Below are 16576 nucleotides of genomic sequence, written 5' to 3' on the forward strand. Positions count from 1 at the left end.
TATCGTATTATATTTATCGACGCATACTGTTGCATACTTGATACAACAGCTTTCTAAAGTAGCATAATCGTAAATAACATAAAGCAAGAATTTAATATATAAATTTAAAATTCAATTCTTAAATTTCAACTATAATTATAAAGCAAATTTCCAATATAAATATACCCTTATTTCTAAAACATTGTGCTTATTGTATTCGCGCAAATGTATGTTGAGCCACATATGTAGAAATTGTATTAATAAAATGTATTAATTCGGCGAAGCGAGTTTGTCAAAAAAAATCATATATAAATTAATATATTGTATATACCATAAGACATTATAACAATATATACTTTTTAACAATATATATATCACAAATATATTCCTATCATTAATTTATTCCTCATCTACCGTTTCTCGTTCAAATTTTGTAAAGGCTTGCCATGATAAAACAACAACGATGTATAATCGTGCAAAGCGTGCGATTGAATTAATAACTCACCGTCATATGTTGCTATGACAGCTGCATTCTACGGATAGGACACTGCACTTCGATTACACTTTATGATATTTGTAAAATTAATGCCGCGCTTCTTTTCTAAATACCGAAAACTAATTAACTTTTGCACTCGCGAGCCGACAAAAGCTTCCACTCTTCTGACCTGAGAAAATTTGCCGTTACTCTGGCGTCGAGATTTAAAGTACAGTATACGGCGCGAAATTCACGTGTCACGTGATCCGAGTTGCGCAATGCGTCATCGTTACGTCACGCTCACATGAAGGATAAAGGTTATACGCCATAAGTGTGCAGCGCGAACTAACCTGTATTCCTCGATGCTAACTTGAAGGGCAATGGTCTTGTAAAAATAACATGACAACGTACGAAAGCATTTATCCGATTGAGAGACATTGACGTACGTCATCGCGAAAAATGTTTGCCAAACCGTCGTCGCGATTCGCAACACAAACTTGATATCTATTTCGAGTGGTTAACGCAATGCGTTAATCGTTTATTTATAACATTGCTGTGCCGCTTTTCCAGTTGCCGTTTACGTATTGTCTACGCATTGTCGTATATTTTACAATGCATTAAATTTTATTATTAATTTCTTTTTCTTTTTCCGCATATTAATTATGGACGAAGTTTATTTTCACTTTTCGAATCAGCTTGAAACATTACAGGTAATTGGATTTTCTTTTGTATAAATATCCACACTCCTGTAATCGTGCTTTATATAATATTTTAATAATATACATGTATGTAGTAAAATTATTTTGTTAGAATTTAAATATTCTATCAAGTAATTATACCAATTGTTACTTGTTTTTAAATTGCATGTTACATTGTTTTCTATTTATGCAAAAATTATATAATTTTCTATTCTATATAGAGAAATAATGTATATTGCAAGTAATATATAATTATATCTATATATATATATATATATATTTCATATTTTCATTTCTAGAAAGAAGAAATAGAAATATTTTAATGTGTAAAATTTTTCTATTTTAAATGTGAAAAATATATGCAAATTACTTTGCATTAAATATAATTATTCATAGAAATCTCAATATACAAAAAAAAAAATTTGGGGGAAGGTTCAAGCATCCGTAGCAGTTCAACAGGCACAACAATCGTGTATGACATGGCTAGCTCAGTTGCATCAGTTTATCCTGCAGCTTTGCGACGAGCAATACACGCAGCATGCCAAAGACATTGTGCTAGGTATGGCTACTTCTGTACAAAGAGGCTGGCAAGAAGTCCAATTTCAATATTACACTGTCCAATGGAATACAGTAGATTTTTATCGTCAATTAGGAGTCATGTGGGCTAATAAAGGCATGGAAAATATTTAATTGTTGATAAACTATGTTTCTATGTACTTCAAAAATTAACTTATAAGTTTGTTTATATTCTATTCTAGTATCAAGAAGAGAAGCGATATATTGCTTAACAGGCATAGCAATTGGAACTGTGATAGGCTATTATATTGGTCTCAATTGTAAACCCTCTTCTCATCACATACATCACATAAAAGCTATAGCTTGCCATCATTATTATGGTATCGAGGTATATCATACATATATATATATATATATATATCTAATTAGTTTTTGGATATAATTTTTTTTTCCATTTGTCATACAGAGTGTATTGATGATAGACGATTTTGAAATACCAACGATAAAAAAATCGAACGACTTATTAATACAAGTTAAAGCTGCTTCACTTAATGTTATTGATACAAGGATATGTTCTGGATACTCTAGAATTTATAGAAGATTACTTAATTCAGGGGTAAGTATAAATTTTTTCAAGAATCTAGTGATATATCTCGCAATATAATATTATATGTTATAATGAATGAATATGTGAATGTATTATTTAGAAACAAAAAGAACTACCTGTAACTTTAGGGAGAGATTGCACAGGAGTGATAGTTGACATTGGACAAGGTGTTATCAATTTTGATATTGGAGATGAAGTATTTTTAGCTGTTCCATCGTGGGCTCCTGGCACGATGGCGGAATATATAATTGTTCCAGAAACGCAAGTAGCAAGACGGCCTAAATCTTGTAATTTTGAAGCATCTGCCAGCTTACCATACAATGGTTGCTTGGCATGGGACGCTCTAGTTAATAGATCTGTTATAAAAGAAGGCAATGCCAAAGGAAAACGGTAATACTTTTTACTATTAGTTCAAATCTTCTAAACTGTTGTGTTCAAAATGTTAATAATATTATTACAGAGTTTTTATATATGGCGGAAGCACTCCAATCGGTTGTATTTTAACGCAATTAGTTAAGTTATGGGGTGGATATGTAGTGACCGCATGCAGAATAAATGCAGAACCTGTAATGAAAGCACTAGGTGCCGATGAAGTTATAATAATAAACGAAACCGATATTGAAAAGGAATTACAATTGCATGATAAGTATGTAAAATTAAATATGATTTATTATATATATAAACTTATACTTTATTTAAATTTAAATGATTAAAACAACATGTAATAGTATTTTCTAATTAAGGTACACTTCTTTCATTACAGGTATGACGCAATTTTTTATACTGATAATGAACCCTTTCAAGAACATATTTTAAAGAAATTCTTACTGCCACATGGTTCCTACGTATCTACTGTTCCCGAACAATTAAGATCGGACTCGTTGGGATTTATTTGTGGAAGTATATTTGCTGGATGTGTTAGGATAAAGTTATTGGTTCAAGTATGTTTCAGTTAATGTGTTCGCAATATTAAAACTGGATTGCATTACTGACTGATGCTTTATATTATAGTACATGTTCGGATTCAACATGCATCAATGGAAAGAGGGCGCAAAATTGAATGCTGCATATTTACGAGCTTTATGCGAGTTGACTGATGCGAATCAACTGCAAACAGTCGTAGATAGAGTGTATGCACCATACAATATTGAGCGGGCATTGCTTCACGTTTTAGATCCGAATTCTATTGGTAGTACGATTATTACATTTCAGTGACATTTCATTGTCATTATTAGAAAAAATTTATTCCGCGATTACCTCGTTTTGTATATAATAGTGTATAATTTTGATGTAAACTGCCAAATATTAATGAACATTCACAATTTTGCAAATAGAATATTGAATAGTAGTCATAAATAAATTTATAGTCATAATACTTGGTGCTAAAATAAAGACTGACAACATAATACAATTAACAAACCATAATATAAAATATTACTATATACTTTTTTCTAAATTCTTTCTAAATCAAATTATACTAAAAAAGTTATATGAAAGAGAGAAAGTATATAATAAATAATCACATTGCAAAAATCTAAATATTTGTAAAAATTTTTATAGAAACATGCGAAAAATTATTGTTAAATATAACGTATTGGAGTTTATAATATATAAGGATATACATTATATGAATATTATTGTACTTGATATATTTTATGAAATAAACAAAAAATGCATGCTATTATGTTATCAGTTGAAATTTTACAATTTGTTTAGAAATTTAAAAAAATAAATGCGAAATATGTTATAAAAATAAAAATTCGAGACGTCTTATAAATAATACATAAATATGCAATTTTAACATTGTACCTGTTTATGAAGTTCATATTATTTTTATTTTGCTTTTCCGCGGAATTTACTGTTACCTGCTGTTTTCGCCTTTTTAGCTGGTAACTTTTTTTCTTCTGTCTATAACAATATATAAAGAAAACATTTTATATAAATATTTATGTAGATTAATATGAGTATTAGTATGAGTATTAATTAGATGGAAATTAAATAAATATTTCATGTTTAAAAAATATTTCACCTTTCGCTTTGGTGTTGGGGTCGTCGGTAAAACTTTGAAGAATGAATCCAGTCTGCCTTGTGTGGATGTATTTCGGGCTTTATGAAGTTTTTTAGCTCCGTTTCTGACCCGTTCTTCGTTAAATTGCTTATCACCACACAAAAACTTTACCAGACCTTCTTCATCTGGTTCAGACCATTTTAACTTGCAAAATAAATCATATTTAGTATATATAATTTAAACAGAAAAAAGAAATTTATTTGAAAATTATTATCAAAAAGTACTTGGATATCTTCTGCATTTGTTACTTCTGGTTCTTGAAATAATAATTTTGCCTCTTTATAATTCCAATTTTCTGGCGTGGGGTACTTTTTGGAATCTATATTTTCAATAATTTTGTCAAGAGATCTATGATTTTTTATCAATTCTATTGCTCTTTTTGGACCAACACCTTTAATGCTCCCAGTATAATCACAACCCAACATAATACAAAGATCAATAAACTGTAAATTATGTTATTTCAGAATTTGATAAAGTAACACTTATTGTAAAACAAATATAAAAAAAATACATACCTCATCTTGATTCAACTCTAAACCTGTGAGAACTTTGTCCAAATGAATCTCTTGTACAGGCAATTTTCTGGCTTCGCTGAGAGTTAAACGTCGAAGTAGCACATTACAGCCAAAAGTGAGTGCATCCATATCTTCCGTAGCAGTGGCAAAAACTTTACCAGCTTTCACTAAAGCAGCACATTGTGCTTCAGCCTCGCAAGGAGCCTATAGAAAATATCTGTTAGTAAGAAAAAAAAAAAAATTATGATTTTATACAAATGCTTACATCAATATAAGGTATGCCCATTAATTGGAGTAATTGTTTAGCTTCATCAGCATGATTTTTTGTAACTTTAACCAATCTTCTGCTAAATTTGTCTATAGCCTCTACATTTCCTTTAAGAAAAAACATCTGCTATTAAAATCTTTTACAATTTTTTCTGCAGAATGTAAAATTTAAATTATTTTTAAAATAATTATAACTCTGAAAAATAAAATATTTTATATGTTATTACCATCTTCTTCAGCAGCTTGCAAGAGTTTTTGTGCTTCGTCTCTCCTCTCAGCTCGTTTAGCTAACTCTCCGCTTTTTAAGTTTGGTGGCTTTCCATCAAATACATAAACAGGTTTTATTCCTTGTTCTACCAAACGTATGGTCCGATAAAATGTGCCCATTAAATGGCTACGTAACAAAATTTACTAATTAATCCTTCTTTACAATTTAATTCATAAAAACCTAACATAATATATAGGTAAGAAATACCTAGTTGTTTCACCATCTACAGTAGTGAGTTGAGCCCCTTCACTGCGCACAGCTATGAGAAATTGATATAAACACATAGAGGCATCAATAGCAATTTTACGACCTGAAACATGAAACTAGAAATTAATAATGCAATATGAATATTAATAATAAAACGGCTAATTAAGAATATAAAATATATATTATAAATATTATTCGCATGGAAATTTTAAATAATAGGTTAATTTCTTTTTGGTTAAATATAAAAGCTCAACACATACAAGACAGAGATAACAATTACGTACCAAAATAATGCTTCAATTCTCGCTCTTTGATAGCTTCCGGAGCTATATCTGCTATGAGCTTCGATAAACCTAAAATACCCATAATTGGCGAAATATTTATTAAATACGTAAGAAAAACAGACAAGTCGTTAGACAGTCGACATTTTCTAACACACGTTTCCCGCCAATTTGCCTAATATAAACCAGAGAGAAGCTTAAGAGACGCCACGGCCCGATTTTACGTGATTTCTGAAAGCGATACGCCCTCTATGGACATAAACATTCAACTACATAGCTAATGTCCACGAATGTTCTCAATGGATAACACATAACGTGCACAGTTTTGGTTGCGATCCGTGCTATGTCAACAAAATTTATTACACATTTTGCTTATTCGCTTTCACCTAAAAATAATTTGTTATTTCTCCACACTGGCAATAATTTACTTTTAATATCAAATAACCATGTAAATATTGTCAATATTCTAATTTTGCCAATAATATCTTGATTTTTGGTAATTCTTTTTCTTTTATTAAACGCTATTTTTACATTCTACATTTTACAAATTAAAACTTATTTAATATAAAAAAGAAATTTTCTTTCAACAATTTAATAATTTAGAGTATTATATTGTTCTACAAATACAATAATAAACTTTAAAATATCGATAGATTCAATTAAATGAAATAAAAATCAGATATATTATATGTGTACGTATATATACAAAATTTTTTTAATTAGAGAAAAATGTCAATTTTTTACTTATTTAAATAAAAATTGCCCGAATTATATCGTGTTTGCTGTCATAATCGCAAAAATTTCATTAATTTTAATTACATATTATTTTAAAAAAGATAAAATGAAAAATAAAAGTTTTAATTTTTACTTGACAAGCATTTTAATTTATATAGCTAAAGCATTAGAGCTAAAAAAAGGTGCTAAATATTTAATCTTATAAATTGTTGTATTATTAATAAAAAAGTTGATGCAAGACACTTTTTGTAACAACTAATGATTTGAAAAGAAAAGGAAAATTACTTATCAAAATTAATTAACTCAGATCATTGTTGCAAGAGACTCTTATGTAACTATATATATATGATATATAAATACATATTTATAATATAATTTTATTTTATTTAATTACTGTAATTCTATTCATCAGTTGACTCATTTAATTCATCTACTTGTTGCTTTGAATTTACAATTTTAAGAGCAGGACGTTTAATATATTAATTTCAAGAAAAGAAACTTTATTAATTAATGTTAATTAATGCATATTATCCAATCGGCATACTTGTATGCGATTAGTAATATTTAATTCTAAACTTTGTAATATTTTACTTTAAAATATACTCATATTTTTGCGCAATCGATATCAATATCAATCGGCGAATGTCGCGGGGTTGTGCGCGCTTCGGTGGGCGGAAGGCCCCGACCGATCGATCTATGCCGGCGCGTATCGATTCGAGTATGGATCCGCGGGTGGATCGTGGTTGGCGGCTTCTCGCGGGGCGCGGTTTCGTCGGCTCGTTCGGGTGGCCGACAAGATGGCCGGGAACGGAAAGGACCGCTTTGCTCGAGACTCGTAGAGCGCTTGGATATGATTAAAAAATGGGCGCTCTGCGTCTCTGCCCATTGTCCGGCGGGTGTTGGCCGGGTAACGAGGGCGCGGGGTAATTTCGTTTTCGCGCATTATGGCCAGTATTTGACCACGTACTTTTCTAGCCAGTTGGACCTACCTTTGTTGCTCCTGGCCATATTCATTCTGACTCGATTTTTAGCCAGAGATCAAAGAAGAAAATAATTCCTTCCTATTGCCGGTTAATTATTATCGCCGGCAAATAAGACGACCTATATTTATAGGATCGTACGATATTATAATCGTTTTCTAGACGTGTTGTACGTCATTCAGTCGTTTAAAGTCGCAAAAAATAATATAATCATGTATATACCGAATTTTTTCGATGCATATAAAATATATTAGCATGTATGTTAGGTACCCCTCTGTCGGCAGGTCATTAAAATCTGTATCTTTAAAATTATTTTATAAAACTCATATTACAAATATATAATTGAAATAAATATTTTATGTATATTTCATTCATCATATACATTTTATAATACGTGTCTTGCATAAAATTGGAATAAATATTACATATTCTTATTCCTAAAATATTTTTCCTTTTCTTTCAATTTATATGTATAACTTTTCTATTTTAACAAAATTTTCTATTAAAAAAAAATGAATAAAAAATATAAAATTTTATCTTACATATAATTAAGATATAAAAGAAATTTTTCTATGATTTAAAATTGGCTCAGAATTCACTAGAATACGTTATCCTGCCGTCCGAGGGTTAAAGCAACGGATTTATCTACAATCTACATCTCTATCTACCAGAATCTCTACATAAATTCGTTGCTTTAAAATAAAAACTTTTTTTCGCTCACCGTCACTGATGTGCAACAGCGGAGTTGTCGATATTGAAGCTATGTTATCTGTAACATACAAATATAAAGTCCAAATTATAGCAGCGCTTAAAATAATTAATATTTCAAAATTTCTTATACTCATTAAATTTATATTCGATGCGTACAAAAATAAGCAGATATCTAAATATTAAATAATTTTGTAAATTAAAAAAACTTTTCTTTTTAAATAGAAACTTCTATAAGATTTATACAAAAATCTTTATCTCTGAATTTCTTTTGATTAAATCATTCAACTAAAAGAATCGAATTATTTCGTATAAGGCATTTATTAATTAATATACAAATAATATTTACCCTGGGGTTGCTCCGCCGATGCAGGATGCCTCTCCAAGGCCTTCTCCTCCTCTCAAATTGTAAGGGACGTCAGGAACTACATATTGTTTTACACGCGCGATATAGTTTTTTTAATTTGTTGAAACCGCACAAAAATAAAATTGCGCAATATATTAAACCGTACAAAAGTAAAAACGCGCGATAGTTTGACGGCACTCCCGCACTTTTACGCGCGATACTTTGACGGCACTCCCGAATTTCGAAACGATCGAAAATCCCATTTTATCACGCGCGAGAATCATACTTGGAGTCGACAGGTCGGGCACGATCAAACTCCGAGCAAGAATTTAAGTCCGAATCGGAAGAGGACGGAAGATCGAGGGAATCGATCGCGAATGGGGTCCGCTCGATTCTCGTTCGTGCAGTTCCGCATCTCAGACCGACTCAAACTCATTAGGCACGATTTCGGATGAGCATATGTGTCTATCATACAGACAGTCCACATGATACGTCATAGGGCTGGTAGACGGATCAAGAGGAACACCCATTTCATGAATGTTCAACAATCTGAACATTTATCAACTGGATCGGACCTCTTTACTGAGCGTAAATCATGACCTAAATCTTTCAGTCGACGTCCTCAATGCGATACGTCGTATTGCTGGTGAACGGTACAAGAAAGCCCATCAACGATTTATTCCAACAATCGACCGACCTCTAATCGATTAGGACCGAAACCTGTTGCCGAAGCAGACCGTGCTCTCAACAACCGATTATCGAGCGTTAGCTCAATATTAACCGCGCGTTCAGGTATCTCTCTATACTGAACATACGTCTTACGCGGCCGGCATTCGCCTTAGCCGCGATACTGAGGCGTGTAAACGTTGTTGCCCAGTAAGAAATGACGATTGAAAAAATGCAAATTAAACGCCGATAAACGACATCCATTTGACAACATCTTCCTCAATCAATCATTTTTCACTGGAAAGCAACACTGAGAGAATCCCAGTTAGTCGGCATCAAATACGATCCCCGACAACATAATTTCGTGATCGAAATCAGGAAATATGAACGAAAACACGACCGCGATCGCGATGAAACCGAGAACCGAGAGCCAAGAGCCAAGACGAATGTCAAAAACAATAGCGCGCTATATGTCACCAAAGTCGAATGTTATTATTTTATTTCGAAATCATTTTAGACGTATTTTAACACGTTAAGATTTATCGTAATATTATTGCATATTATTCGTATTATTATTACGTATATTATCGTCGCGAGAAACGTGTACGACGCGCTCGACCTCGAGGTGACCGAACGCGAGGCGCATGTGCCAGCGCAGACGTCGGAGTAAAAACACGTGCGCACACTACGTCCGCCCAAGTCGAAATGAATGACTCACCGCTGTCACGAGTCGCGTACGCCGTGGTCTCCCCTCTCTTACCACCTCTTACTATGGAATGCGTGACGTCAACACAAGGTCGAGTATGCTCATTTATCCCGCGGGAAGAAGGATACCTTCTTTGCGAAATATGTTTTCCTAATAAATATGAAAAATTTAAAGAATTATATATAAAACAACAATTTCATTCTAATTATTTAAACACGTTTCTCATTCCTTCCATAGGTCGCGTTCGGGGAGACACTATTAGCACTAACAGCATCGTTCACATAAATTTGGAAAAATAAAAAATGTCTTTAAATAATTAGAATGAAATTGTTGTTTTATAAATAATTCTTTAAATTTTCCAAATTTATGTGGACGACGCTGTTAGTGCTAATAGTGTCTCCCCGAACGCGACCTATGAAAGGAATGAGAAACGTGTTTAAATAATTAGAATGAAATTGTTATTTTATATATAATTCTTTAAATTTTTCATATTTATTAGGAAAACATATTTCGCAAAGAAGGTATCCTTCTTCCCGCGGGATAAATGAGCATACTCGACCTTGTGTTGACGTCACGCATTCCATAGTAAGAGGTGGTAAGAGAGGGGAGACCACGGCGTACGCGACTCGTGACAGCGGTGAGTCATTCATTTCGACTTGGGCGGACGTAGTGTGCGCACGTGTTTTTACTCCGACGTCTGCGCCGGCATGTGCGTCTCGCGTTCGGTCACTTCGAGATCGAGCGCGCCGTGTACAAGTTTCTCGCGACGATAATACGTAATAATAATACGAATAATATGTAATAATATTACGATTAATCTTAACGTGTTAAAGTACGTCTAAAATGACTCCGAAATAAAATAATAACATTCGATCTTAGTGACATATAGAACGCTATTGTTTTTGACATTTGTCTCGACTTCGTCGCGATCGTGATCGTGTTTTCGTTCATTTATCCTGATTTTAATCTTTCTTTCGTTGGAGTTTGATCGTGCCCGACCTGTCGACTCCAAGTATGATTCTCGCGCCTGATAAAATGGGATTTTCGATCGTTCGATGGGATTTACGAAATTCGGGAGTGCCGTCAAAGTATCGCGCGTAAAAGTGCGGGAGTGCCGTCAAACTATCGCGCGTTTTTACTTTTGTACGGTTTAAAATATTGCGCGATTTTATTTTTGTGCGGTTTCAATAAATTAAAAAAAGTATATCGCGCGTATAAAACAATAATTCCTGACGTCCCTTACAATCTGAGAGGAGGAGGAGGCCTAGGAGAGGCATCCTGCATCGGCGGAGCAACCCCAGGGTAAATATAATTTGTATATTATTATTTGTAGATTAATTATTATAAATCACGTATATGATTTAATTCAGTTTATTTAGTTGATTGATTTCAACAAGAGAAAGTCAGAGATAAAGACTTTTACATAAATCTTATAAAAGTCTATTTATTTAAAAAATAGTTCTTTTTTTTAATTATATAATTATTCGATATTTATATATCTGCTTATTATTGTACGCATTGAATATAAAATTTAATGAGTACATAATAATAATTTGATGAGTATATATAATAATAAATTCTTGAATATTAATTATTTTAAGCGCTGCTATAATTTATATTTTATATTTGTATGTTACAGACAACGTATAGATTCAATATCAACAACTCCGCTGTTGTACATCAGTGTCGGTGAGTGATAAAAAGCTTTTATTATATTTTAAAGCAACGGATTTGTGTAGAGATTTGTAGATGTAGATTAATAGACTTGTAGATAAAGATGTAGATTGTAGATAAATTCGTTGCTTTAACCCTCGAACGGCGGAATGCATGCATGCCGTACTCTGGGTCAATTTTAAATTATAAAAAAATTTCTTTTTGTACGTATTCCAAAAGAAAATTTTATATTACATTTTTCATTTACTTTTTTTTTAACTTTTGTTAAAATAGATATACCATTTGTATATTAAAATTGAGAGAAAAAGAAAAATATTAAAAAAAATAAAAATATATGATTTATTCCGGTTTTATGCAAGACATACATAAAATATTTATTTTAATTATATATATTAGATTTTTATAAAACAATTTTAAAGATACAAATGTTTAATGACCCGCCGACAGAGGGATTGATATGCATGCTAATATATTTTACGTACATCGAAAAAATTATATCCTCAGCTTAAGAATATTTTATTTAACTTTATAATATATTTCTTTAAAATAAACACTAAGAAGATCTTCTTACAATTAGTTTAAGAGAGAAATCTTCTAAAGAGTACTTCCAGATATTCTTAGCAAGTAAGAATATATATACTGAATAAAATATTTTCTTATCATCTTATATTATTTAATATTTGAGATTATGAATCCCAATAACAAAAAAAAGCAATTTTACAAATCATTATAAATTAGGTGTTTTAAAATATATCACGGTAAAAAATTATTCTTGTTTATTAAGAATATCTATTAAGAAGGCTTATAAAGTCTACATTTTGAGTACAATTTTTTCGGTATATACATGATTATATTTGTTATATATCTTTTGCAACTTTCGACGACTAATGATACGCATTTACAAAACGATTGTATTATAATATCATACGATCCTAAATGAATATAAGTCGTCTTATTTGCCGGTGATAATTATTACCGGCAGTAGAAGAAGTTGTTTTTCTTCCTCAATTCTTGGCTCGTAGAAATCGAGTCAGAATGAATAGCCAGGAGCAACAAAAGGTAGGTCCAACTGGCTGAAAATACGTGGTCAATTCTGGCCACAATGTGTAAAAAATATGTAATCGCAAATTTCCAATTAGGACTCTCCAAATCTTGTTTTATCGGATTTTTGCTGATGTAGCTAGTAGAATTAGGTCTGCTAGGGCTATTAAGACAATTTAAAAAAATATATAAAATTTAATAAAAGAAAAATTATAGCTATTATAAAATTAAATTTATTTGTAAGGAAAAAATATAAAAATATAAATATAAGATAATATAAAATTGTAAAAATATAAAAATTTAATATTTTTTTCAATAAAATAAAAAATTAATTAAATATAAATTACATATAAAAACTGTAAAAACAAGTATTAAAACATTATTAGGTAAAAATTAAAATTATATTTATAATAAAATTTAGTTTAATTATGAAAAACGTAAAAAAATGTAACTTATTTATTGTACATGTAACTTATTGTATGTACGTATATAATATGTATATTATATGCATATCTTTTATATTAAAATGTATATTATGCAGGTATAACATTGTATTTATGGTATGTTATATATTATATATTATTATATATTATATTGCATAAGATTGTATGAACATTAAGTATGAATTTTAAATATTATATTATATTATTAAAATAGTATATAAGATATTATTGCGTAAGAGATAGATTTAAGTTGCGTTATATTATATGTATGAATTATATTTATTATATACTTATTGTAAAAAGTAAAATTACACGAAATGGAAGAATACATACAATAACATAAAATTCCATTAATATTCTAGGTTTTCTTAATTGAGAGAGACGTATCGATAAATTTATTAATAATTCGATCTTTTGATCGTGATATAGACTATATCAATTACGTTTTAAAAATTTCTAATAAATTATATAGGTCAATTTCGGATATTTCGTATAATTCTATGTAATAAAATTATTTTGAATTAAAAATTAAAATTATATTTTATATTAAATTTTGTATACACCTGCGCTAGCTCCTAATTGCCTTTCTCGGTGACGTTTTAATTAAATTTTGTAAAATATATTTGTAATATAATTAATTCTCTATATGTAACATTGAATTAATTATATATAATATGTATTTTGTACATTTTACAATGTATTTTATACATTTTGTAATATATTTTATATTAAATTTTATATCATATTCATTCGTTGCGAATACATTATCTTATTTCGGTATGGCGTTTCTAATTTCCTGAACTGAATAATTCATGCAGACTCGATCGATAGCTAATTCGATTTTTGATCGAATAGAGAATTCGAATTTCGTTTACCGCGGAACATCTCGCAATATCTTATTGACTTTCTGATTTCTTTCTTTTCGCATCCTTCTAGCATTCTCATCACATATCCTTCTGGCTATGTCTTATCTTTAATTTTTAATAATGCATCGAAATTAATTAACCGAGTATATTGTTGCAAGAGACACTTATATAACTATATATATGATATATAAATGCATATTTATAATATATAATTTTATTTTATTTAATTACTGTAATTCTATTCATCAGTTGACTCATTTAATTCATCTATTTGTCGCTTTGAATTTACAATTATAAAAGCAGAACGTTTGATATATTAATTTCGGGAAAAGAAGCTTTATTAATTTTTGTTAATTAATGCCGATTATGCAATTGACATACTCGTACGCGATTAATAATATGTGTCTTCTAATCTCCTCGAAAGTTCAATTTTTATTAATAAAATATTTTACATAAATATCGGCAATGTACTTTACGAGCAGTAATATATCTTAAAATGCTCGAAAATTCGCTTCTGAGTTATTGAGAGAACATATTTCGCAAAGAAGGTATCGTTCTTTCCGCGGATCTTAGCGATACCTTCTTTGCGAAATATGTTTTCCTAATAAATATGGAAAATTTAAAGAATTATATATAAAACAACAATTTCATTCTAATTATTTAAACACGTTTCTCATTTCTTACATAGGTCGCGTTCCGGGAGACACTATTAGCACTAACAGCGTCGTTCACATAAATTTGGAAAAATAAAAAATGTCTTTAAATAATTAGAATGAAATTGTTGTTTTATAAATAATTCTTTAAATTTTCCAAATTTATGTGGACGACGCTGTTAGTGCTAATAGTGTCTCCCCGAACGCGACCTATGAAAGGAATGAGAAACGTGTTTAAATAATTAGAATGAAATTGTTGTTTTATAAATAATTCTTTAAATTTTCCATATTTATTAGGAGAACATATTTCGCAAAAAAGGTATCGCTCTTCCTGCGGGATAAATGAGCATACTCGACCTTGTGTTGACGTCACGCATTCCATAGTAAGAGGTGGTAAGAGAGGGGAGACCACGGCGTACGCGACTCGTGACAGCGGTGAGTCATTCATTTCGACTTGGGCGGACGTAGTGTGCGCACGTGTTTTTACTCCGACGTCTGCGCCGGCATGTGCGTCTCGCGTTCGTTCACTTCGAGGTCGAGCGCGCCGTGTACAAGTTTCTCGCGACGATAATACGTAATAATAATACGAATAATATGTAATAATATTACGATTAATCTTAACGTGTTAAAGTACGTCTAAAATGACTCCGAAATAAAATAATAACATTCGATCTTAGTGACATATAGAACGCTATTGTTTTTGACATTTGTCTCGACTTCGTCGCGATCGTGATCGTGTTTTCGTTCATTTATCCTGATTTTAATCTTTCTTTCGTTGAAGTTTGATCGTGCCCGACCTGTCGACTCCAAATATGATTCTCGCGCGTGATAAAATGGGATTTTCGATCGTTTCGAAATTCGGGAGTGCCGTCAAAGTATCGCGCGTAAAAGTGCGGGAGTGCCGTCAAACTATCGCGCGTTTTTACTTTTGTACGGTTTAATATATTGCGCAATTTTATTTTTGTGCGGTTTCAACAAATTAAAAAAACTATATCGCGCGTGTAAAACAATATATAGTTCCTGACGTCCCTTACAATTTGAGAGGAGGAGAAGGCCTTGGAGAGGCATCCTGCATCGGCGGAGCAACCCCAGGGTAAATATTATTTGTATATTAATTAATAAATGCCTTATACGAAATAATTCGATTCTTTTAGTTGAATGATTTAATCAAAAGAAATTCAGAGATAAAGATTTTTGTATAAATCTTATAGAAGTTTCTATTTAAAAAGAAAAGTTTTTTTAATTTACAAAATTATTTAATATTTAGATATCTGCTTATTTTTGTACGCATCGAATATAAATTTAATGAGTACAATAAGAAATTTTGAAATATTAATTATTTTAAGCGCTGCTATAATTTGGACTTTATATTTGTATGTTATAGATAACATAGCTTCAATATCGACAACTCCGCTGTTGCACATCAGTGTCGGTGAGCGAAAAAAAGTTTTTATTTTAAAGCAACGAATTTATGTAGAGATTTTGGTAGATAGAGATGTAGATTGTAGATAAATCCGTTGCTTTAACCCTCGGACGGCAGGATAACGTATTCTAGTGAATTCTGAGCCAATTTTAAATCAGAAAAATTTCTTTTATATCTTAATTATATGTAAGATAAAATTTTATATTTTTTATTCATTTTTTTTTAATAGAAAATTTTGTTAAAATAGAAAAGTTATACATATAAATTGAAAGAAAAGGAAAAATATTTTAGGAATAAGAATATGTAATATTTATTCCAATTTTATGCAAGACACGTATTATAAAATGTATATGATGAATGAAATATACATAAAATATTTATTTTAATTATATATTTGTAATATGAGTTTTATAAAATAATTTTAAAGATACAGATGTTAATGACCTGCCGACAG

At 30.6% G+C, this 16576-nt stretch overlaps 2 protein-coding genes across 3 annotated transcripts; one reads left to right on the forward strand and one right to left on the reverse strand.

Moving 5' to 3' along the window:
- Positions 1-809: 809 nt before the first annotated feature.
- On the forward strand, positions 810-3681 carry LOC140664597 (reticulon-4-interacting protein 1, mitochondrial). Of its 2 annotated transcripts, none has more exons than XM_072889837.1 (8): positions 810-1164; positions 1549-1825; positions 1911-2056; positions 2135-2284; positions 2376-2665; positions 2736-2921; positions 3039-3216; positions 3287-3681. In XM_072889837.1, the coding sequence occupies exons 1-8, from the start codon at positions 1117-1119 to the stop codon at positions 3488-3490; spliced, it is 1479 nt and encodes a 492-aa protein (XP_072745938.1). In that variant the 5' UTR covers positions 810-1116; the 3' UTR covers positions 3491-3681. The 2 variants fall into 2 exon arrangements, with proteins under 2 accessions (XP_072745938.1, XP_072745939.1); XM_072889838.1 differs by having other exon boundaries at positions 812-1164; positions 1585-1825.
- Positions 3682-3912: 231 nt separating this feature from the next.
- On the reverse strand, positions 3913-6065 carry Fen1 (Flap structure-specific endonuclease 1). The gene is made up of 8 exons (XM_072889843.1): positions 5885-6065; positions 5601-5703; positions 5353-5519; positions 5124-5233; positions 4859-5062; positions 4568-4786; positions 4305-4487; positions 3913-4183 (listed from the first exon to the last, which is right to left on the reverse strand). The coding sequence occupies exons 1-8, from the start codon at positions 5964-5966 to the stop codon at positions 4109-4111; spliced, it is 1143 nt and encodes a 380-aa protein (XP_072745944.1). The 5' UTR covers positions 5967-6065; the 3' UTR covers positions 3913-4108.
- Positions 6066-16576: the final 10511 nt, after the last annotated feature.

This window comes from Anoplolepis gracilipes, chromosome 4, assembly GCF_047496725.1.
Source record: "Anoplolepis gracilipes chromosome 4, ASM4749672v1, whole genome shotgun sequence".
NCBI lineage: Eukaryota > Metazoa > Arthropoda > Insecta > Hymenoptera > Formicidae > Anoplolepis > Anoplolepis gracilipes.